This window comes from Etheostoma cragini, chromosome 5, assembly GCF_013103735.1.
Source record: "Etheostoma cragini isolate CJK2018 chromosome 5, CSU_Ecrag_1.0, whole genome shotgun sequence".
NCBI lineage: Eukaryota > Metazoa > Chordata > Actinopteri > Perciformes > Percidae > Etheostoma > Etheostoma cragini.
Window position 1 is genome coordinate 17794332 of NC_048411.1, and position 25325 is coordinate 17819656.

Below are 25325 nucleotides of genomic sequence, written 5' to 3' on the forward strand. Positions count from 1 at the left end.
CACGCCCTCACGTAGACATTGTCCAATAGAAGGGAGGAGGTGCTTCTGTTATACGCAAATGTCACTACTAGCCTCATTCAGAATGCACGTAGGAGCGGGCAGCTGCATTTCAGTAAATGTGTTCTGAGCTTTAAAAATCTCAGTGCGGAAAAATACATCACAATTATTGTCTATGTAGGAAAAAGAGAGTAGAATAGAATAGAATAGAATAGACAAGGAGCAGTGGAATAGATTTGTGTAGAATAGAAAAGAGGAATGGGATAGAGCAGAACCTAGTTAGTAATTACAATAAAATGCAATGTTAATACATTAGAGTAATATAATAGCCTGTAATATCCTATATAATATAACATAACATAGGCTACTAGAGAGTAACATAATATAATATGGTAGAGAGGAACTGAATTGAACATTAGAGAGTAATAGAACACATCTAGAGTAGTAATCAAGTTGGAGTACAATAAAACAACCTACAAAGAAAGTAGTAGAATGTAGTAGAATATAGCAGTAATAGAATGGAATAGAGAGTTAAAGAATAGAGTAGATAAATCAGTTAGTAATTACAAAAGAATAGAGTGGACTTGAGTAGAAAGTGTTAGCATAGAGACAGCAGTGAGTAATTACAATGAAAGAAAATATACAGAGTGACAGAATAGAATATCCCAGAGAGTAAAAGAATATAATAAAACATACCCTTCACATATCCGTGCGTGCTGTAACGCTGTCTGACGCCTACAGCATTAGCTTAGCCTAGCAAAGATCCTGCAGGTAACTGGTTCCAACTAGCTACTGCTCCCAGTAAGTGACAAAATAAAGTCAACATGTTCCTAGTTACATGTTGTGATTAGTATAGTCACAGCATGTACAAATAACAAGGTCACATGAGACACAGCCATATTCTAACCGCATACTAACTGGGAACTATATTCTCAGAAAGGCGAAGCACTAGTACTTCTGCTACTTCGGCGGAGTGATTTGCCCGCAACACTTGAGAAGCCCCAACACAGAGCAGAGTGTTGGCCTGGAGTTTGCTCAGTGTTGGAGTAATATAGTCAACAATTACTAGATACTGTAGCATAGTCTACAATCATGGGTGTTCGCTGCGACAATTAACAAGGGAAACCAGGTAATACCATGATGTTTCATAGAATTCCAACCAAAAACGCAGACCGCTGAATCTATGGCTATACTTGCTCCGGATATGGATCCAAAATACACCTGTAGCCATCTTCAAGAACCATTGTGTTTGCTCAGCACATTTCACTGAATATTATTATTATGACAAATGGAATTAGCCACAAGGACCATGAAACATGAAAGGATACGGCCATCTCATCGATAGTACAGACTGGAGAAAGTGGATCTCCTTCAGCTACGGCAATTGTGCCATGTTTTCAGAGGAATAACTACTGTAACAGTGGTAACTTTAGCAACATGATTATATGAATACGGTGGTCACTACTATTGCAGTTGTTCTTGGGCTACAGTTATGTGCTTTTTTACCCCAGAATAAAATGAGCAATGCTAGAGCTAATGCTCCTGACTGTAGCATTTACCTTGCTAATGAATTGGATTCCACATTATCATCACCAGTCCTTGTTTGTTCTGATTTTCCCCTCGACCTCAGTCTGTTTGGCATTTTGTTTATCCGCTTCCAAAATTTGTAACTCCTCGTCTGTGTAGTCTGGCTCAAAACTATATTTTCTAGATCTTGATTTGATACCAAGTGAAAATCCTCTGACAATTCCTCAAAGTCAGCCATGATCACCAGTGTTGTTTGTTACTAGCAAGCTATTTACATTGGTTTTGTTGAAGGAAGTAACTGTGCTTTAAGGTGTGCGTTAATCCCTATTCCTATTAAACTGTCTATGTGATCACTCCGCCCAAGTAGCACTGCTTCGCCTTTCTGAGAAAATAGTTCAAAGTTAGTATGCGGTTAGAATATGGCTGTGTCTCATGTGACCTTGTTATTTGTACACCCTGTTACTATACAAATCACAACATGTAAAAAGGAACATGTTGGCCGTATTTTGTCACTTATTGGGAGCAGTAGCTAGTTGGAACCAGTTACTTGCAGGATCTTGGCTAGGCTAAGCTTATACTGGGGGTGTCAGACAGAGTTACAGCACACACGGAGATGTGAAGGGTATGTATCGACTTGTCTATCTCTGGGGGTACCGGTGAATAAAGTCCCATTAGGTCGGCGTGTTCCTTTAAAATAGACTAGCGTACAGTAGAGAGGGGAAGAATATAATATCATTGAGAGGAATAAAATAGAACACAACATAATAGAGTCAAATAAAAAAAATAACAGAATAAAGAAATATAACAGAAAACAATAAAACACATGATAACAATTGACTAGAATACAACATAGTAGAGTGTGATGACATTTGAATAGAATATTAAAGAGTAGTCTGGATCAACTAAATTACAATTCCTGGATAACTCCCCTTCACCCCCATATCATCTTGTGTGTTGCTTCATTGAAACTTCTTGAAACTCCATTCGGTATGGGAAACAACAATAAACTTCAAGCTAGCAAGTTACACACTGTAACTGGCAAGTTTTGATAAAATTTGGAACGTGCAACAAGGCAAGCATGCTTGGTGCTTTTGGAGAATGATTGATAAAGATTTACAAAGAATATGTTTATGGCATTTCCTTTACTAACTGGGATGTTTTTGGGCTGATTGGCGGGGACTGCTGTGGACCAAGTACACACAGCAATACGCCGGTAAGAGCAAATTCCCGAGACTATTTTGCACAACCACTGTTGCTGTGTCCTTAGCCCAGAGACGCCCAAGACAATTGTGATTGGTTTAAAGCAACCAACCCAGAGCATTTTTTTCTCCTATCCCAGAATGCATGTGTGTGGTTTAGCCAGACCATACTCCACAGCACTGTGGAGATAGGTCTGGCAATGTTAGACTAGAGCAAAATAGAACATACAGTACTAGAGATTAATAAATGGAATAGAATTGAATAAAGAATACTTGCAGTAGTGAGTAATAGAATAGCTTACAACACCAATTAAAACAAATGTGTCCCCAACACAATCTTAAAACTAGGAGTATACCAGAGTACAAACAATGGAGAATCGAGAAACCAGCAAAAACTAAAACTGGTAAGTCTGGAACTGAACAACTTTGTCAGATTCTCTGGATGACTGTTTTATTAAGCAAGGCCATAGCTTCTGAATGCAGCCTCACTAAGAAGCACACACTCTCACCCTAAAACAGAGCAGAGCAAACAGAAGATAACTGAGGAGAATTCATTAACATTCAACTATACAATACTAAAACTATGTACAATTATAGCCTACTATACTATTCTATATTGTACTATACTACATGTTGGGGAAAATGCAAAGCAAGTCAGTCATTATTGCAAATGAGGACTCCGACGGTGATGCAGGACCTCGACCCAAAGTGGAGGGGTCTAGCATTAGTGGTATAATCAGAAGTTTGAGCTCCGTATGAGCAGGAATATTGATTTAAAAACGAATTTATTAATTTAAAAAAAGGTCCCCAAAAGTCTGTGATCAAAACTCCACGCATGGCAACTGTCTGTTATACTAGGCAAAGTTCTGTTATACAGAAAGAAAACCTCATAGATAGCTGTGTCAAACAAATCAGAATTGAGTATTCAACAAGGCCGTAAAATATCCTTTAACTGTATTCTTTTCTAAGTTACACTGATAATTCCTCAAAAGCCAAATTCAAGATACTTATTTAACATACAGTACAATAAAGTACATAGGTTTAATGCACAAAACACACACACACACACACAGACACACACACATTCAATTATGTCCACTGTCTGGACCTGACGTGGTGTCATTAGGACTGCCTCTGATAATAGAAATATTGCCACGGCACTCAGATGTGTGAGGTAAAAGCTCTTTGTAGAGAGATTATCTGTCATCCGAGCCCCACACCTGTTTGTGTGTACACACACACAGATGGCTGACATCATACTGAACACCTGGATATGACTTTGATTTCCAGCCAAATACGTGAATCAGGAGGACAGCCACTATTACGGTTACCATGCTATGATAATGGTGTAAATTGGAGTCTGACATGTTTGCTCTCTCTGGAATATAGTTTCAATGGAGCGCAGATTGACATCATGTTTTATGGCACAGCATTGTATTTTAGTACATAGTTTTGCAAGTTTTTGTATACTTAATGTAACAACCTGCCTTTCTTTATACGTAGTCTTATACATTCTTTGCAAGCAACTATCAACTCAATGTGTATAGGTAATAGGTTTGGACCCCAGATGGTAAAGTTGGGCAGACACACCTCTTCCACCCTCATCCTTAAACACTGAAGCACCCCAGGGCTGTGTTTTTAGTCCCCTGCTGTTCTGCCTGTACACACATCACTGTGTGGCCACTTTCAACTCCAACACCATGATGAAGTTTGTTGACGACAGAGATGTGGTGGCCCTGATAACTGACAGCAATGAAAAGGCTGACCTGAAAGATGTAAGCAAGACTAAAGAGATGATAGTGGTCTTTGGTAAGAAACTGGGTCTCCCTTAATATCAACAGGTCCTCAGTGGAGACGGTGAACAGCTATAAGTACCATTCAAGTACCATCGTGCCCACATCACCTAGGGTCTGACCTGGGCTCTGCATACTACTGACTCAGTGGTGGGAAAGGCCAGGCAGAGATTGTGTCACCTTAAACTGCCTAAGGAATTCCAGTTTTCCCCTTAAATACTAAGCATTTTCTACTCCTGCATCATTGAAAGCATCCTGTCTGGGAACGTTACTGCCTGGTACAGAAACTGCAGAGGGGTTTGTTCAGCTGAACATACAATAGGTGGTGCCCTACCCTGCCTAAAGGATATTTACAAGGTGCTGCAAGAATAAGGCCAAGAGAATTATAAAGGATCAAAACCACCAAGGATTTTTTTTCTCTGTTTAGACTTTTCTGTTGCCCATTCTCCTTTATGATGAATCATGCGCAAGCTGAAGAAGCTAAGGATTACATTTCACTGGAATTTTACTTAAAACTGATTGACTGAAAATTGATTATATGTTATCAAATTATTAAAACAACTTAAATATAAATAACAAAATAAAAATTGTTGCATTATGGTTGGCTAAATGACAATGACAGTGAGATTCAAGGGGGAAAACAAGAAGGTAGGTGCCAAAATGTCACACTGGGAGAGAAAAAATGAAAACTGTAATGAACATTTAATTGAGCATCACAGGAGAAAAAACACACTTACAATCTTTGAGAGACCCAACCAAAGGTCAGATCAAATGTCAAATGGACCGAGTTTCATTGCACACACTCATGTTGACTTGAGTAATCCTACATATATCTCCTAAAACAGTAAAGGGCCTAGCTGGTTAAATGTAAAAACACATAATGGAAATAATAGCGGTATTCAGTTGTCCAGGCCTACTATTGATCACTTGAACTTTAGTGTGCGTTAAAACAAATCAACTTGCCATTTTAAGGTGTAATAGTATTGAAAAGTGGATTACATCTGAAATCCTAAATGCAGTTAAAAGTAATACAAACTTTTGCATTTTGGCCATTTTTAATAACTGCAAATGTGTATTGTACATTGACTAAAACATGTTGTTTATGGCTTTTGCCCATGAATAGCTAATGCACTAACTTATAAATGGCAAAACATTGTAAAGCTGCGTTTTGGTGTGCGGAGTTAAACTGTGGAATAAATTCAAAACTGACATGAAAAAGTGTAACACAATTGACCGATGAAAAAAATATTTATTTAAACATAAGGTGATTAATAAATATAAAACAGAAGTGTGGACAACCGAAAGTAAACAAATTGTATTAGAGTTATTGTGTTGTACTGGGTTATATAGTTTATACTGTTTCTGTAACTTTCATTTTCGTATGAAAGAATATGATTTCATGTAAAAAGGGTAGGTGTCATAAGCTCAGGCTTCAGCCCACACCTTTTTGATCTTGTTTGTTTCTTGTATTATATTATATATATATATATATATATATATATATATATATATATATATATATATATATATATATATATATATATATATATATATACATTGGCCGGAAAAAATAAAATAAATAATGTAAAAATGTAAAGCTACGTTTACATAAATTGCATGACACTTATAACATGTTTTTATTCTGAAAAGGCAGGGTAACTATACTATCTTTAATTTAAAAAGATTCTAGCAAATTTAATTTACATAGTAAAATGTAGTATATGTCTGAAGTTAGTGTTAAGTTCAATGTCCTGAATGCAATTTGATGTTCACACATTAAAACAGAGGGAGATAAAACACATGACTTTCTATAATTTAACCATGGTTTGTTCTAATTTTGTTTCCACTCCATTCTGCTGCATTCCAATCCCACACCAAAACAAAGACAAAGGTTGATAAATAGGACATTTGTTTTTACAAAGAAACATACAGATATACACAATACATGAAATATACACTTCTGTTTTAATATTAAGAATAGTCCAATTTAGATAACATATGAACACAAAACTACACCATACATTCTAATTCTATCTAATATAGAGTAGCAGTATAACTCTACTTTTGTTGTGTGATGATTGATGTTTTAACATGTATCAGATTTTTTCCCCTTGAGATTTCTAAAATCGTGGACAAAATATTAGAAACACGTTCCATTTAATGTAGTTCAATAGAGCCTCACCACAAATGACAGCCTCAAAACATGCCACAGAGTTGGCTTAACACACAAAAAACTAAATTTCAACAAAAACTGAAAGGTAGGCATTAGTATAGATTGGAATGACATCATGCTGGTGTATCTATTTTTCTGGTCACACATAGAGTATTACTGATGATGTAGTATATAGATGATATAAATGCGTTGCCAATGACATTTTTGCAGTGCAGTTTTGCTTATAAAAGAAAATAACGAAGACTTAATGTATTCACACATTTTGTTTTACAAGAGAAAACTTAATTTTATTTTTTAACCAGACAGTCAGCTGACAAAGAGGATGCCTCTTATAATTTTGAAGCATCTTCAGGCTTATGTGAGCCTATTTTAGGACAGTAAACTGTTACAATGGCCACTAGATATTTCTTGTCTCTCAATTGAGACAAAGAGTTTTGTAAAGACATAAAAAATACCATTGTAACTGTGAGATGAACAATAAATACACATGACAGTTCAATACAGTATGTATCATATGTTGTGAGCTAAAATGAATAAAATATTAATGATGGAAGAAGCCAATTTGATAACTCCAGCTAATAAGATGTTCTTAATAATGAACACTTGAGCAATGTTTCCATTCAATCTACTGTAAATGGTATAGTTAGATACTTGTGTTGATAAAGCATTTCTATTGTATCTTACAGAATTCCTGGACAAGGGACTCAGCCCCGCCCATAACCAACTCCTTCTTAACTCTAAAAAAAATTTTTAGAAGAAAAGTTTAAAAAAAATGTTTTTATTACTTGCAGCATCTCTTCAATACGTCTATATTTTTGGAATTGGTGGATAAATCCAAACAGAAAAGAATCACATGCTAAACAAAGAGAATTCAGCTTTTCCATAGTGCGCCCTCCTAAACACAGAGCGGAGATATGCAGCTCTGTAGAAGATGCACACAATTACTTCGGAGGCGGGGTGCTTTATTTACATATGCAATATGCATAAGCAAGGTTACTGGGAGGGTGAAATAACCGCGAGATAGAAGGAGAGAAAGAAGGAGGGGTCTGGTATGAGTGTGTGTGTATGTGTATGTGTATGTGTATGTGTGTGTGTGTGTGCGTGCGTGTTTGTGTGTGTGGTGTTGATGGAGAGAGGGTGTGTGGTGTAGGGGGGAGGCAGAAAATTGGTGTTATCAATATTTAACCAACCCTTCCAGCATATTTATGGCAGACAATAGAGCAGACCTGCAACAGTCTCATGTGAGTGGAAGAGTATTTATTACAGACTGAAATAGAGGCTGTAAATAGGGTGTTCATTGATATATCACCGCCACACTTGCATGGCATCGGTGAAGAGCCCAACACTTGGTACACAACTCTTCTTACCAAAATAAACTATTAACATATCTAGTAATTGCACGTCGCAACCCCTGAGTGCATCGCAAATATTCATTAAAAGGGATATTTCTACATATGGCAAGCAGATGTATGTAATTCAATCAGTTTGAAGAAAAGAAAAGAAAGAAAGAACGAAAAAAACTAGAAAAAGAGGGAGAAGAAATAAAATGTCTGGCCCTTTTTTTTTGCAGACCCATGGCCTCTCTTAAAATGTTTCCATGTGTTGTGTCTGAGCACACTGAGAGCAAAGAAGGAAAACATTCTGTCCTCCAAACCACATGCAACAGATTCTTTCTGAAGCCAAATAAATCAACCCTGTGTTTCAGATCATGTGACACTTTTTGTGCTTTGTGTTATTCCCAACATATCCTGTTTCAACCCCCCCTCCACCCAACACCACCCTCTACCCCCACTCCCCTCCACTTTTTCCAACACGCACAAACACTGCGCACAAGCACGTATACACAACACATGCACAGAGTTTCCATTTCCTGTGCGTAAGATCACCTGTACAGACAGAATGGCGTGCTTCAATGCGACATGCTCAGGCAGGAAAACAGGAAAGGGAGTTCAAGGGTGTCCAACATGAAATACTCACAGAGTTAGGGGAAACCCAAAGCTCATGGCAGCACTCCAAGTAAAGTTTCACTAGTGCACTTTTTGGTTGGTGCTTTAGCACTGCCATCATAAGCTCTACTTTTTGCGTGTGCAAAACTCTTATTAAAGTGTAATAACTGACTGTTTGAGAACAATACATACATGTATAGTACCTGTATATGGGATCGTGCTGCATGCATATAGTGCAGTATACATTGGGAACTAATGCTTTGCCTTAAAGGAAAAGTTTAAAATTAAAAGAAATTAAAAAAAAAAGATCTTTACTACTCTAATGTCATTGTGAAAATGTTGCTGAACCCAAAAGATGGTTAGCGTAGCTAACTAGAAGCTAAAGACTAGAAACAGGGGCAAACAGTTAGTGGGGCCAAAGGTAAAACTGGCCAAATTGTGAAGACTGTGCTCCCCAAAAAACCCTCCCATAGGTTGTTTGTTCAAGCAGCAATTAAGACTCATATTTACATTTATAAAGGCGGCACCCTCTAGTGGCTATAGTTAATTATGACCGGGGCAATGCAGAAAGTAATGTGATAATGTATAAGAGCGGCTAGTTCCACAAAATAAAAACACAAAACTTTTACCCAGAAAAAAAGGATTCGGTCCCATTTGAAAAAAAAAGTAAACAGAAAGTTTTTTGTTTTTTTTACTTTACGGAACAAACAGAGTTACAGCATGACAAGCGTAAATGGAAGTGAAGTAACATCTTATATGAGCCTAAACATAAGAAAACTGCAACCATTTCACAATGTTAACGTGTTATAATGTGTATTATGTTAAATAAACCTCTATGTATGGACGCCTGCTCTACCAGCTAAGCTATCCAGTTGCCAACTTTGGTGCTTTTTAGCTAAATGCTAATGTCAGCATGCTCAAATGCTCATAATGACAATGCTAACATGCGTATGTTTTGCAAGTGTAATGTTTAAATGTTCACCAGCTAGATCTGTCCAAAGGTCACAAAATGGGCCTACTAGTACATCAAAAGTTTAAAAAACTAACACGTTTTATCCTGCACTAAAACAAAACAAGCATTTTTTTCACCTTTATTTATTTAGAGGGGAGAGCAAGGCTCTCTTCATTCCAGGAAGGCCCTTATAATATTATTTCTCTAAATGTTGAACTTTTTTATGTGACATGCCATACTGATCAATCGCCCCTGTTCTCTGTGGGGTAACACTCTGTTCCCCTGTGCATCTGACAGCCATCCCTAGCCCATTTACTGTCAAATGGGCTCCACTCTCTTTGCCTGAGCTCAGATGCAGATTTATGCCAGAGCAATGCCGGTTCTTGCATATTAGATGAAAGCCTTGTTTGCATATACCCGCTCTGTCTGTCTGTCTCTCTTTCTCTCTCTCTCTCTCTCTATCTCCCCCGCTTCCCCTCATCCCCCCCCCCCCTTCTCTCTCTTCCTTTTTTCCGAGGCGTCACTTTAATATGTATGCAAATGGGTTGCGCTCCACGGGCGATATGTGTGGAGCCCTGTCCTGCAGTCAGGAGGTGTAGGAGAGATTGTGTTTGTATTTATGAGGCATGGGCCCTGCCGCTCTTGGGAGAGAAAACGCTGCGAGTAGCGTGGTGGAGGCTCTGCAGTGCAGACAGAATGCAGATATGCCAATAACAGAGGTCATGGTTGTCACTAATGATAAGAGGAGACAATTAGACAATTGCATAGCTGTAATGTAACCACCCTTACACCCTCTTACACACACACACGCAAACATACAAACAATCACACTAGCCTCTCACATCCCTGTTCAGCCATGAAGCAAGCTAACAGACGGAGGAGGAGACGCTTCTTCTGGAATGTTCTTTATCTTTTTGTTCTTTATGTTGCAGCAGCTCTTCTCCATAGCTCAGCTCAACCTAGTGGGGAGGCCTTAATGATCGGTGTGGGTAAAAAAGACCAATCTATCGATCCTATGCATCCCTTACGGGGATGAGGATCACTGTCAGGGGCTGAGGCAGAGGAGACAAGGTCAGGTCACCTATGAGAGAAGCACCCTTAACCCATTTCATCAGGCTGATGCTTCCCAGACAGGCCTCAAAAGCCTCTGATCAATAATGTCTCCGTAGTGGTAGAAACTGAAATAAACCAACGGAACTGCTCCTGGTTCTGTGGATTGCACCATCTCTATTTTAGCATGGGTTGTGTAACATTCACTGCTACATGTACTGTCTGTATGACAAAAACACTGAAACAATCTATTTTTACATAAAAGGATCATTTTTCTTAACGTGTGTTGTAAAATTATAGAAAGAAAAACTCAATGGAAATGACAATGAATTTCTGGTATTATGTTCAAGACAAAATAATATCTTGGCTTGGTGGCAATCAGTGATCTACTAAGGCAACACACACACACACACACACACACACACACACACACACACACACACTGTGTGCAAATCAAATGTCTGTTTCCTCTCCCTCTCTCGTTCTCTCTCACACACACACACATACACACACACACATACACATCCCCTTCCACCATCATGAATAAACCATACTGTGTCTATGAGTCATGTACCACCCCCACATCTCTCTCTAACCCACTCCCCCTTATTTGCTGCTGCTAGAGTAAAAACGCTAATTAGCGTGATGGCTAGCTCCAGCTCCTGTCAGCAGCATGTGGGGGCCTCTCAACCAGGCAGGCTCCACTGGTCTCTGGTTTTAGCAGTTCTCTCCCCAGCCACCATCTCTGGAAAACAGGGGCCCCTCATTCATATTCAGCCCCAGTCGCGGGCACCTGGAAGCAGCCAGCACCACCTCCATACAACCCCCATATATTGTCTATCACCAGCCCCCAGTCCAGCCCACCTCCTGTCAATGCTGGACCCCCCCAACACACACACACACACACACACACACACACACACACACACACACACACACACAAACAAACACACACAATCATTCAATTTTTTCAAACTACTATCCAATTGGAACACAAGTCCAAACTGAAAAACTCCATTTAGGAGATGTGGGAGCTTGAAACTCCATCTAGGAGATGACACAACCCAACTGATAGGTTGAATCACCCAACGGTAGCAAGAGGGAGAGGAGGAGGGAGGGGGAGAGGGAGAGGAGCTGCGAGCCTTGGTGGACTAGCTGGGTAACCATGACAACGCAGCCGGGAGAGCAAGAAACAGGAACATACAGAATCTGTTTCTGCTGAGACTTGCACATGTGGCACAGCACTGCTTTTCCTGTGTGTGTTTGTGTGTGTGTGTGTGTGTGTGTGTGTGTGTGTGTGTATGTGTGAGTGCGTGCGTGCGCAGGCCCTTATGAAACATACATGCCAGCTGCCTCTCCAACCAAACTCACTCGCCTCTCCTAGTCACTGAGTGAGTCACAACCCAGAAGATATTATGGTGAAACTGAAGCACACAACCCAATGTTTAGTGGCAAGCTTTCTTCTCTTTCCAATCCCCCCTCAACTATTGAATAAGGTGAGGTAGAGGTTGCATATGGTACAAAGACAAAAAGATCAAACATAAAGGCAAGAAAGAGAAATATTTTCCGTCTACAGCCGCTGGTTTTTGCCTATTTTCCTTCCCTGTGCCTCTCTGCACCGCTCCCCGTCTGCCTGTCTTTTCTCTTCCCTCCTGCTCCTTCTTTCTACAGGCTCAGTCTAACCTCCCCCTCCCCTTTCCTCAAGGGAATAAAGGTCGTAACGCAAATGATTACTCAAACCCGAGTTGCCATAGAAACGCAGTCATGTGACTAGAGCAGGCATGCATAGACCACAACAAAGAGGTGGATCAGGAACCAACGCTGGAAAGAGCTGTAGCTCGCCTTACTGGTGCCTCAGTGCATTTCACTCAAATTCAAGCTTTTAAAAATAGGCGAGCAGCATGAAACGCAGGGGGAGAAAAGCAGAGAAAACGACACTCTAAAGAACCAGGACGAGAGGCTGTAATGAATCTAGGCTGTAACACTGCAGTGAGCCATATATTCAACCATTCACTAGCATACCATGGGTGTGTCCTATTCATCATGTCCTTCTTGAGGCAGAGCTCAGGCGCCAGTTGTCTGGAATTTCTGTGAAATGGCGTCAGTTGTAGAAATGTAGAGGGTGGTGGATTTGTGTGCTTCTAAAATAGGAGTCGGAGTAAGGAACCGTAACTTTCTGGTGTGCTATACTTTCAAATGATTCCCCCTCAAAGAGCAAGAACAGCTTTGTGTTAGTACTAGTTCGTTGCAGTATTTGGTAACTTTACTTGTTGGAACAGTTCTTTTTCCAAAGACATCTTAAAAACGACAACACCTATGATTAAAACCGGCATTTAGCAAAACACATTCTAAAACTATGTATAAAAAAAGTTGACAAAAAGTAGGTTAACTGTGGAAAGGACAATTTCTAACCATCTTTCCAAAAAATAATGAATTTACATCTTGACATATTTTTCCATCAAATGTTATCTAGCAAACCCACACAAACTATACTATCCCCTTAAAGCGTTGAGCTAAATGAGTACTAAAAAAGGCTGGTGAGCTCAAAAGTCAGTTTGTGTCAGTGTAAAGGAGGAACCAACACCTGGAGCAGAAGGAGAAGGTGGCCTGCCCCAACAGGATTCAGTTATCCTGTCTCCAATCCACCCCCACTGAGATTAGTCCTATGCCCTGAGTGAACCTAGCGACCTGCGTCCATCTCTAAGAGACCAACCGACAACCCCCACAACGCAAGCACACGCACACACACACACACACACACACACACACACACACACACACACACACACACACACACACACACACACACACACACACACACACACACACACACACACACACATCCCCACAAAGCTCCACATTTACCGGTGCCTGAACCGAACAACAATATTGTTATAGGAGATAAAGTATGCTGTTTGGAAGCCAGCATAACGTTAAACTAAGTTGGTATCCAGTGAGTTTGCTTTTATTGGTCTTAGCATTAACAGCCATTTATTTTAGTGAGCTCCGTCAACGCTAGCAGGGCAATAGGATGGGGTGCATTTTTTTCTGATGAAGTCACCACATCTGCGGTTATGAACACTGTGTGTTTCAATGTCAACGCTCTCTCCCACACACACACACGCACTCCCTGAATCCACGCTTGCCTTCACACCAGCAAACACATCCATGGCGTAGATGTATGGGCAAACACGCAAACACACAATCTACAGGGGTGTGAGTGTGACCCCCTCACTGACTGCTGGCCATTTCCATCCAAAGTACCACCTCAACTCCCATGAGGTTTCAGACAGCAGCTGAGTGTTCGGCGGTGTCTGCAATCATCCCGTGTCTAGACAATGTCTACTGGAAGACAAGGAGATGCACATTCTGAAAAGGCCTATAGACCACTTTGTCTTTCAGCTGGTGACGTGGTGGTTAATGAAAAGGTTAGGGCCAGACTAGGAACTTACCCAACAAGCACCAACACGAACAAAAAAAACAGCACTATTTAAATAATTCCAGTGAGTTTCAAAGAAAAGCAGTTATTGTCCAAATGTATGTAATGAATACGTTTACTCTCCAGGTTGTAGGGTCATGGCTGCATTGCAGTAGTTCCCATGTATCTCTCTGAAGAAATACCTCTTGCTTTTATCAAATTAAAATTTCCTTGTACTGCATTTTTAATCTTCTAAAGCTTTCACCGTCTGTACTGCTGAAGATGATGATGGTTTCAGGGACTGGTTAAGATCAAGAATTAGGAATGAAAGATATCAAGCACTTGGTTGATGGTAAATAGATCATTTAATTAAATGATTTCTTGTTGAGAGAAAGAATTTCAAATAAAAAGGGTAACATACCACACATGTTATATAAGGGTTTCATGAAGATCAGTTTCTGAATTATTGTGTAAACTTTGGTAATTAAAAAACATAAGTGTTATTTTGTCAACGTAAGTCTTGAGCTATGTGCTGCCCTTCCAAAGATCTTAGTTAGTATATATCAAACGTTCTCATGGATATCAGGTTATATTATTGACATCTTATTCTGGAATGACTTCTCCGCATGACAAGATGATTTGAAGTATATAGAAGAACCACAACACCAGCAGAAACACTAGCAGAAGCTCGAAGCAACGGCTGAAAGATACAATGGGTTGCAGTGAAAGGAAAAAGCATTGAGAGAATGAGCAGGTGTGGTGGGAAAGACCCCTGGGCTTCAGGGAGAGAATAGATCAATAACTAATTTCAGTAGCGAGCTTCACTCGCACTGTTTTCCAATAAATGCTGCCTTAGCCCTCCCCCCAACTAGCTTTTTTTTATCACCCTCTACAAGCAGGGCTTGGACTCTATGGAAGAAGGCTGTTTTTTTTGCCAGCGTTGTGATTGTTGGTTCGGTGGATTATGCTCCTACAGATCGTATAAATGTAATCCAACGTTGCCATTTTAATTTCCATGTGTCCTCCATGAGTGCTCCCACAACCACTCCACACATGCCATCTCTGTAACTTTTTTTCCCCTTTTTCTTCCCAGCCTCCTGCAACCCCCGCCCTCCCTCCCTCTCTTCCTCCCTGATTCGACCAGGGCCATGGTTGAGGTTTTGTCAAAAGATCCAGACAGACAGGAGAGTGAAGCGTGTGTCATGCAGGGCTGCTGAGGCTCTTCTCCTCAGAGGCTGTGACCTAGATAACCAAGAGGAGCTGGAGCGCTCGCAAGCCTTGGAGCCCCTCCAGCTCCAGCAATGTCAGGAAGGGGTTAGTTGTGTAACACAATGTCCTATTTAGTTTGCACGTCACACACACACATGGACGCAAACACATATCTACACCGTGGTGTTCCTGTACCACTGTACAATGTTTTTTTTATTACCAAGGACTGGATGTGCAAGGTTTTGTACGTGCGACTGAGCAGCAAAAAAGGAAGCTGTAAAGGGGCCCAAAATTCATTTGAATTTAAACATTAGCATTAAGAATGCTCTGTAAAACTTCTCCCACCAGCAGCCACTGCAGCTACACTATGTCACAGTAAAACCATGTCAAATCATCTACACATTTTCTGTGGTGTTGTAGCATTATATTCCTGATTCTTCATTTGAGTATTCACTCAACTGATGTTGGGGGTATGAACACAACCATGAGGTACATATATAGACACAATTATTCCACGATAAACAAGTAGCCAGTGTGTTTCAGAGTCACATTCAGCGCGGCACTGCCACTAACTTGTCATTTTCACCCTGTAACATGTTGACAAACTAAACAAAATAATGTCAAACTGATATTTCTGGATAGAAAAGGGGGGTTATAAAGACACCCTACGTGGAGACACATGCCAGGTTTTATTGGTACACATTCATGTTCAGCGAGAAGATGCTCAAATTCTACAATATACCACCATCCTGTTGAGGAGATGAAATATAGATGGAGCCTACTGCGCTGGAACAACTGTAATAGGCTGCGCTGTGAATAACTACATATTTGTACCTGACATCTGAGCTGCTTTTGAGCTGCAAGAGCCACATTGCCATCTGGTGGATTTTAAGTTGTATTGCAGCTTCCTTTACACATTGATATGACACACTCAACTGTACAGCAATTTCAGCATAACAGTACAAACTTAGTTTAACACAGGCTAATTTGTACAGACAAAACTATTTTAAAGTAAACATTCACACATTTGTCTTTAAGTTTGGCACAGACAGCAACAATAAGAATCAGACATTTTATACAAATTATTACAGGCCTGTTCAATCTTTTATTTAGATTTAGAAAGCACAAGAACTAGACTTAGACTAGCTTATTTACGTCAGCGCTGGCTATGTTGGGGCTTGAAGCGGTCCCAGCCAGGCTTAGGAGTATACGTGTGCTCAGGAAGAATAAAGTCTTTTAGTCTGGCTGGTAATGGCAAGGCTTTGACTTTGTCTTCCAGAGGCCAAGGCTGTAAGTGGCTTCTTATGAATGCCCTACAAAGGCATCGCAGAGCAGGAGGGTTCACTTCGTGCTCTACTATGCGGTTGTGCAGGTCTACCAGAGCCTGAGCATAAGGGTGAGGGTCCCGACCAGGCACGGGGAGCTCCAGCCTCAGAGGCAGATGCGGTGTGGGGTCGTCTACCCTCGCTAAGTCAAGCAACACCTCGGCCTGCTCCAGCAGTTCTGAGGCATGACTTTGATCAGAGCACTGCTGCAGGGCTGTTTGTAGCCTCTGGAAAAGGAGGCTGTAGAGTGACCAACAGGAGTCGCCGTGATAGGAGCAAACCAAAGACGCTCCGCTCTGGATTAGGAGCACAGCCAGAGGGAAGAGCAGGTCAAAATGCTCCAGGCTAGTCTGTGTCAGGGAGGGCTCGCCATCCTCGTTCAGACAGCAGCTGGGGTCCACACCGTGAGCCAGCAGTAGCTGGGTGGCTTTCAAGCAGAAGATACCGATCTCAGCAGCGTCCTCTATAGTGGCCTCCAGAGCCTCCTTAACCAGAAACACCAACGAGGACTCAACTGTTTCACCATCTACAGTAGCAGCATTAACGTCAGCACCTGTAGTGAAGAAAGCATCAGTCTTGGTTTTGATCAAACCTGATACTGTTACATCTGCTTTACGCCGTGCTTCCTTTGTAAGGTGCGGCTCTACTGCATTCAACTTTCATGGTACCCGTACTCTTCCACCTATAGTACCCACTCAGGATTCGCCACTGTTCGCCATAGCAACGGCGTGTAAAACTGCAATGACATCATCTTTAACATGACACTTACTGACTACTTTTCATTAGTGTGGCCGGGTAGGCTCAGTTGGTAGAGCAGGCGCACATATACATAGGTTTATGCCTTGATGCAGATTTCCTGCATGTCTTCCCCCTCTCTCCCCCCTTTCCCACCCAGCTGTCCTCTCCATTAAAGGCGGAAAAGCCCCCCAAAAAATAGAAATGGCATCTGTGTCATTGTTATCAATCTTATCAATCAATGACTCATCTGACAACTGAGTAATTGTTCAAGTACTTTATAAAACTAACGCAACTGAGCATTTACTGGTGGTTACAGCTTAAACATGAGCCCTAGTTTGACTAACGACCTTAGAACCTACATTTCCCATAATGCACCTTTCATTACACCTCTTTAACGGTAAATGCCCACGTCTTTAAACCCCACCACCCCGGTTAGTAATGCAGGCTTTCTGTTATAACTTTAAAGTCTAAGTCAAGCTCAGATACCCCTGATGACATCACTATGACCTCATAAGGGATTTTATTTCAAGCTCGACAAAGCTCGTACAGAACCACAGAAGTAAACCAGTTATCACAGGTTAATTAGTACTCAAAGTCTACCACACGTTTTATGTGATCATGTCTTATCAGGAGGCAGGAAGCTAGTTTCCCAATCTGTCTCTCAGCTTGTTCCATACTCTTTACTGACCTTCTTAAATTAGCATACTCATGAAATGTTTTAATACATTCTTTTTTTTTTATTCTTTTTTTACCTCTCTGACAGATAAGGGTACACATACTCACCTTTTTTGTTAAGTACTTGGATGATATCTTCCATTGGTTTTCTGATATAATTGACAGACAGATGCACATGTATGACGAACTGGATCCTTGTGTTTGTTGTGGCGCTGATTTACTGTTATGTCATGTTTGAGATGGTTACAGCCAAGAGACTCACCCTCAAGAACTGGACATCGGCCTCTGCACTTTTCATCAAAACAGTGGTTGAAGGAAATTATGTCTTTTGAGACAATTCACAATGTGTGGCTTTTTTGTAGTGGGGTACACTGGTTGTAAATATTAAAAATAACAGAAGACCATGAACCTAAGTCTAAACCTGTAGTTGCATATATATATATATATATATATATATATGGAGATTGATTACTCTATACTCTGAAGACATAAAATACATCATGTAAGTTAAAAGCCTACAGTTAAAAATCTTGTCAGTCAGTGGCTTCCTGACCGGATCACAGGATTGGTTCTGCTCCCTTTTCACATGCGTTAGAAATTGCATGTGCATATTTTAGCCTGACAGCCACTGACAGTTTACTTTGATCTCAAATTGCTGGTATGCATACCAACAAAAGTTTCTGAATGTAGTGGTTTGACTGTGATGCTGTTTGAGAGGGTGTTGAATAACTCAGGGAAAAAGAAGGGTGTTCAGTCAGTACCTCTCTGGAGTAGAAGCTGGATGTTCTCCGTGTTGTGCACAGTGAGTCCGTCGCTGCTTGCCAAGGCATGGAGCAAAGGTGTTTTTCCTTTGGAGACAAGACCAAAGCGACCAGTTTTCAGAACGAACAAACGAGTGACAGAATTAACATTTTTGGATTAGGCCGGGGAATCAATATTTACCACGTTTATCTCTTGCATTCACATCAGCACCCAGATCCAGCAGGGTGAGCAGGCAGGGAAACCTCTCCGACTCTTCACTAGCAAGATCCAAAGCACTGCTCTCATGGATCTAGCAAAGGAAAATTGATATTACATTAAATGCTAAGAAAACAGAGGGGACACCATGAGAAAAGAGGGCTTGAATCCAATTTTGACAGTTGCCTCACCCTGTCTCTCTTTTCAATGTCTGCTGCATGCCCGACCAGCAGCCTCACCATGTTGGGCCTGTTCCTCAAAACTGCGATATGTAGAGGATTGTAGTAAGACACTGGGTCTGGAGAGCAGGAACACATATTCATATTAAACCAATTAAGTCGTTTTACAGAGATCAAATATACATCAGACAGATGAAGCTTTCTGACAATACATTTTCTTTTAATGTAGTTTTTAAATGCTATGGTGGCAAATTGACCCCAACCACATGCATATGTTTGAAGGGATATTGATAAATTATGTTTTCTGTATTTCCTTATTTTTTATACATTTACCAAATGCTACAAATAGAGAATTTATGTTGACAATGTGGTTAATGTTTGCAAGTGTTTTCACAAGCTGTTGTGGTTCTCTCTTCTAAATTAGTTAGCAGCAATCCAGTATAAAAGCAGATAATACATCTTAGTTAATTCTCAGTTTTACATGTAACAGATCTTCACCCGTACTGTTTCACAGTGGCAGTTACTGATTGTTACTTGCTACTTGGCGCGTGTCTATATATTACCGACAAATTCTCTTTTAAGTCTACATTGTAATCAGGGTCCAGATTATTAGGTTCCACATATGAGACTAGTAACTATCATAATAACAATTAAAACTCTTGTTTCAGCACAGTTGCTGCCTGTAAGAAAGCTGGCACAAGCTATTCTTAAACATGCAATGGATGACAAATACTTGAAAGAAATAGAGAAGGTTAAACATTTTTGCTTGGTATGTTGGAGAATTTGTCAGTGTTAACTTGCAGGAAAGAGGCGTTTGAGAAATGTAAAAGATGAATGAAACAGCCTCTGCTAGGCTCCCCTAATTATGTCCCTGGGGAATGATATTTTTACTTCCACCAGAGGTCCCCACAGCAGAGTCTGACTGAGCCCTGGCTGGTTACTTGACAGCTGCAAGACATGGCGCACTTTCAACTGCAATTTGCTAAAGGGTGACTTATTCTCCTAAGTGTATATGTCCGACAACTTGCCCAATTTACAACATGCAATTACTTGTGTACTAAGTAAAAATGGCAGGTCCATATATTTCTAAGTAAAATCTATCATAACTCTTCTTTTGAATTCACATGACAAGTTGTTGTGCATGCAGCACAGACTCACGATCACCCATTAAAACTGGAGCAAGAGGAAAGCTACAGTAGAAGGTTAGTTACTAGCCAACACAGCAAAAATATACTTCCTTTTGGGGGAAAAAATGTTTTACAAGTTAGGGCTTTTAAATTTGCAACCACCTCCTAAGTCTGATTGCCCCACAACTTGTAAGCGTTGCACCTCCTGTTACAGAAACAAGTCCTAGATATAAGAGAAGTGTGACCACATAAAACCATTTCTAGTGATAGTACTGCACTTAAGAGGACTACATTGTATTTTAAGTTTAAAACAATCAACACTGATTGTTCAAATGGGCATATAATTGAATTTATTAACAAGCCCTTGTAGAATCAAGCTATTTTCTCATATGAACTTTGGAAAATATCTGACAGATCAGGTCCAGACATTGTTTCCTTTCCACAGATTTGACACTACACAGCACATGTTCTCACTGGAAATACACGACTTGGTTTAGGTGAGGGGTGGTTTGTTGGTAGCGCGTGCAGGAAGCAGGACTTGACACCATTCCACCATGGTCACGTTGCCGATTCGTAATTTGTTCATAAACAACAAAGTATCTCGCTGTTTCTTGAAATTGTCTGACGATTTGAGGTTTCGCAGTGCAAGTGCGAAAGGGACTTCAGAGTAACAGAACATGTTGACTCTGTAGGACAAGTGGTATAAGGTGCAATTGCCAGTGTAAGCCCATATTATTAAGTTTATTTATCTAGCTGGCTACTCCTATTTTAGGTGCTTACTCGCTAACTCGCATTATTAGTTCTCACCTTCAAAGTTTAGATCAGCCCCATAGCGTAGTAGGATTTCAGCTGCATACACCAGTCCCCGCTCTGCCACCTTAAACAAAGCGTAGCTGATGCCTTCCACAAACACTTCTGACTGGGACTCCCGCTCCAAAAGCTCTGCAAGGGAGCCACAAAGACCAGACTCATCCTCAGGACTTTGGACTCTGGACACAGGGAGAAAGAAGCACTGTTTCAGTCAAATTGTATGAAATGCCACTAGTGTTTTCTACCTAATGCATTCTGCAGCGGTTATTGAATGGAATTGATCTTTACTGTCATTGTTTCAACAACAAAACACAGTTTAGCAGCTCTCAATATGACCGTTAAATCCCAGACAAACTATATAAATATAAAATTAAAATAGTAAAAGTATAATATAACAACAAAATTGTAATAGTAAAATAAAACAATCAAGATAAAAAAACATGCTGAAGTGGTATATTCATAATGTAATTGCACTTCTAGTTTTGGGGGTTTATAGCTCACACATGTCACAGGAAGGAGGTGGAGGGAAGGGTTTGTGCTTTTGACTTCCTGGGGGAAAAGCTTTTATTTTATTTTTTATAAATCGGTTCTAGATCAGATTGTCCTGTTATGACACTTATGCTGGACTACAACAACCTGCTACACACAACTGAACATCAAAACAGAACTACATTCTCCAGTTATGACTGTGAAATGAGGAACAGTTAGTTTTCCACTGTCATTGATCAAATATAAATTATTTTGGCACTACTAAAAAGGTAGAGATTATTCCAGCTGTTACACAAATGCTCACTAAAGTAGTGTTGTAATATAATTAAGTACAAATACTTTGTCACTCTACTTGAGTAGATTTTTTTAAAGTAGCTGTACTTTACTTCTACTTTATGTTTTTGGAAACGTTTACTTTTACTCAACTATATTTACATAGATTGCAAGTTAATGCACACTCCATTCCTGTTGGTGACTTCATGACTATTTGTTGCCAAGCATCAAGTGCCAAAACTAAAAAAAAGGAGGAGGAGAAAGCATAACAACTGATAATTTCATGGAAGCATCTGCTGCAGGCTCTTCTGCCAAACAGCTGTAACAGACGATGGCCGCCCCACCAACAGTGGTGAATGGGCTGGTGATAACGATAACGCTACAAAAATGTGGCTGTGTTTGCAAGATATATTTTGGTATGTAGGAACGAAAGATATTTCCTCCAAAAAAATGAAAACAATTCTGGTTGTTTTTCTCTTTGTTGATGTGAGACTTTTACTTTGAAGTTTTACTCAACTAATATGCTAAAGGTGACTTTAACTTCCACCAGTCATTTTCTGGTAAGATACTTGTGCTTTTACCCAAGTATTGATTTCACATACTTCATACAAGACTGCACTAAAGTGATGCTTTCGAGTACTTTGTAAAATACTGTACTAAAATGATTCAACAGAACGTTACTGTAATTAAATTCTGTACACAACTACCTACATAAGTTATCAAATAATATTGCGCTACCTGTCCTCGTGACTACCGTCCCCTTCCTCCAGTCCAACAACACACATGACGTTATCTACCAGCGGCTGATACTCGTATACGATCCTCCGAAACCCATGGAGGAAAGGCATGGCTCCTGCGCTATTTACAATTGTCGAAAGTCAATACCTAAAACACAAATGTACAAGAGAAAACAGATCATATCAGGGGCTTGGCTTTAATTGTGGTATGAATATTAGGTGACTATTCACTCTAAACTTGCTATTGTAACGTTAGACGCTTTGCTACTCATTGAATATGAATTGTAATTTCTGCTAACACGATGAAATTGGACTGTATACCTGTCGTTTGTTACTGTTACATTTGGCTTAGCTAGCTACATCAGTTAACTTAACGTTCCGATTTAACGTTAATTGTATTTGTTGTAAGAAAAAAAGTTAACGTTAGCTTACTTAGCAGACAATGCAAGCTAGCATTGGTGGCTAAATGTATCACTCATTTAATTGCAAAGTTACGATTTAAAGTGTTTTAGAAAAATTACTTAAACCAAATAAAGTTAAGAAACTCACTTGGACGAATACACACTAGCTAGCTAAGTGTTTCACTTGAAAACAGGAAGCTCACGGCCCACATCAGTCCGACGGTGTTTTCATTCCCCTTTAAACCCCAATAGGGCGATGAAGGTTCCTCTTCACGCTCTGTCTCTCTGCACCAATGTTGTACAGTATTACTATTTCTTGTCAGCTAACAGTAACAGTAGGTGGCAATACCTAACCGTGTTTGGCGTTTGAAAAGAAAAAGGGTAGTTAAGCTTACAAAGAGAATCACAAATACATTTGAGGTATTACTCCAGTTTTCAACAAACAATAGGTATTGGGAGGCATGTTGTTTTTCCTTTCTTATTAACAATTTGCTTATCAACCTTTGATCACACCAGAAAGTCAGTAATTTCCTTTTTCTTTTTAATGTTTTTTTTTTTATTTAAGAAAAGAAAAATGCACCTTAATTAACATAGGCACTTGAGTCCATGATGTAAATGTACCTGATTTAGCCACATAGGCTAATTTGTATCTTTTATCTGGCAGGCTGATGTAAAATGTACAAAAGGACATAAGTACAGACATAAGCACAGCAAAACAAATAGTAAAACAATAACAATAACACTTAAGATTATGAAAGCAAGTTTGATTATCCGGTAACCACTGTTTGTATTTGTACAATATGAACATATTCATTAAAAATGATTATAACAGTTACCTTGTAGGACTTATATGTCTCAATAATATTTATTTATTTAACATTTATTCAGTAGTACTAGAGTTTTCTGTAGGTTGTTTCGGTGTCATAAAACTATGGTGTTCACCTGTGGGGCTTACAGCAATATCAGCTATACATGACATGAAAAATTCAACAGCATCTGGTAGATAGCTAAATATGTTCCACCTGAGACCTACTGTATTGGGAGCTACCATTACAAATGGGGTGATAAGCTTGGCTAATTACAAAGGTTTACTCAGGAAACAGAACAGGTTTTAAAAAGTATTCCCCTCTAAACAGACTTCCCAATTGTGAATTCCCAAGTGTCACAATATGAATGTTATCAAGAAAATCAGCAGGTTTTATCAATGCTATTAGGTTTTCAGTCTAACATAATATGTTAATTGGCCGTACATGTCAAGTTTCCCAGATCATAATTCACAATACACTGAAATAATCTGTCACATATTTGACTGCATTATAACAGACCCTTTTTTTATGTCTATTTCTTCCAGAGATCAAGTCACTGATTACCATTTGCCATTTTTAGTTTGATGCTCTGACTGACAGAATGTGACTGTCAAAATATTTTACCACAAACACAAACAGTTCTTTAAAGAAATCTACCTTGGCCTTACATTAGTCCATGACAGCGTGCTTTCAGATGTTCTTTTGACAACTACTCCATTATGCTGACAGCATCTGGTCGGCAAGAGTCGCCTTTGTCCTGTTTAGCAAACAATCCCCTGCCGTGTCTGGGTTTGGTGACAGATGGCTCGCTTTGAGAGGTGTTGACGAGTACTCTCTTACAGAAGATGTTGTTTTTACCACATCCGTGAGTCGGATTTTAGACAGAGCATACGTGAATGACACTGCATTTTTACACAACATATGTTTTTGCTGACATACTTTATTGTGATTTAGAAAGTAATGCAAATGTATTTTCTTCTGATTTTGACACATTAGTTAAACTGACACAACCTTTTTTGACCACCAGTAAAATAAATGAAATGCTGTTGTATTTATATGGTGAATTGTATGAAAACAAAGAGAATGTGGCACATACGGAATGTTTGGATAATGGGGTTACAGCTTAGGGATAAATGTTGCCAAACCAAGTGACACATTTTAATTGACATAAAAACAAATTGTGTTCACTGATAAGCAGTTCCTGTTTGCAGCACTTTACATGCCACTCATAGGCTGAAGCCCATCACATTTATTTGATAGCTCCTCGACGCCTCAGTCATCGACTGAACCGGAAGTTTTTCTGACCCTGCTCGGTGAAGGCTGTCTCAAAGCTCTTATTTCTGCCCCGAGGACAGAGAAACGAGCATCGAGTAGGGATCACAGAGGAGCTATAGGCGAGGGTACACGAGAGCAGTTTTCCCGGAAGCTGTGCAGCTGAAGGAGTTGCTATAAGATGAAAGGACGTCTCATCCCTCTAAAACACATTTTGTTGCCACGCTCCTCCGAGGATTTCCTTCTGTCTCTCCCGGGCCTCCTTGATGAGA

General features: G+C 39.9%; 1 protein-coding gene across 2 annotated transcripts; it reads right to left on the reverse strand.

Annotated features, from left to right (window-relative positions):
- Positions 1-16334: 16334 nt before the first annotated feature.
- On the reverse strand, positions 16335-23195 carry asb6 (ankyrin repeat and SOCS box containing 6). 2 transcript variants are annotated; one of them, XM_034872067.1, is made up of 7 exons: positions 23124-23195; positions 22576-22722; positions 21073-21254; positions 19151-19257; positions 18945-19053; positions 18764-18850; positions 16335-17142 (listed from the first exon to the last, which is right to left on the reverse strand). In XM_034872067.1, exons 2-7 carry the CDS (start codon positions 22683-22685, stop codon positions 16421-16423), a joined length of 1317 nt encoding a protein of 438 aa, XP_034727958.1. In that variant the 5' UTR covers positions 22686-22722; positions 23124-23195; the 3' UTR covers positions 16335-16420. The 2 variants fall into 2 exon arrangements, with proteins under 2 accessions (XP_034727958.1, XP_034727959.1); XM_034872068.1 differs by having other exon boundaries at positions 23101-23170.
- Between the last annotated feature and the right edge of the window lie 2130 nt (positions 23196-25325).

Bases quoted from the DNA above. Each gene is read 5' to 3' on its own strand.
- asb6 (XM_034872067.1), bottom strand. From the start codon at position 22,685: ATGCCTTTCCTCCATGGGTTTCGGAGGATCGTATACGAGTATCAGCCG. The intron at 21,255-22,575 runs GTAGCGCAATAT...CCCTGTGTCCAG, and splicing joins GACGGTAGTCACGAGGACAG to AGTCCAAAGTCCTGAGGATG. The intron at 17,143-18,763 runs GTACTGACTGAA...TCTTCACTACAG, and splicing joins CCAGCTTCTACTCCAGAGAG to GTGCTGACGTTAATGCTGCT.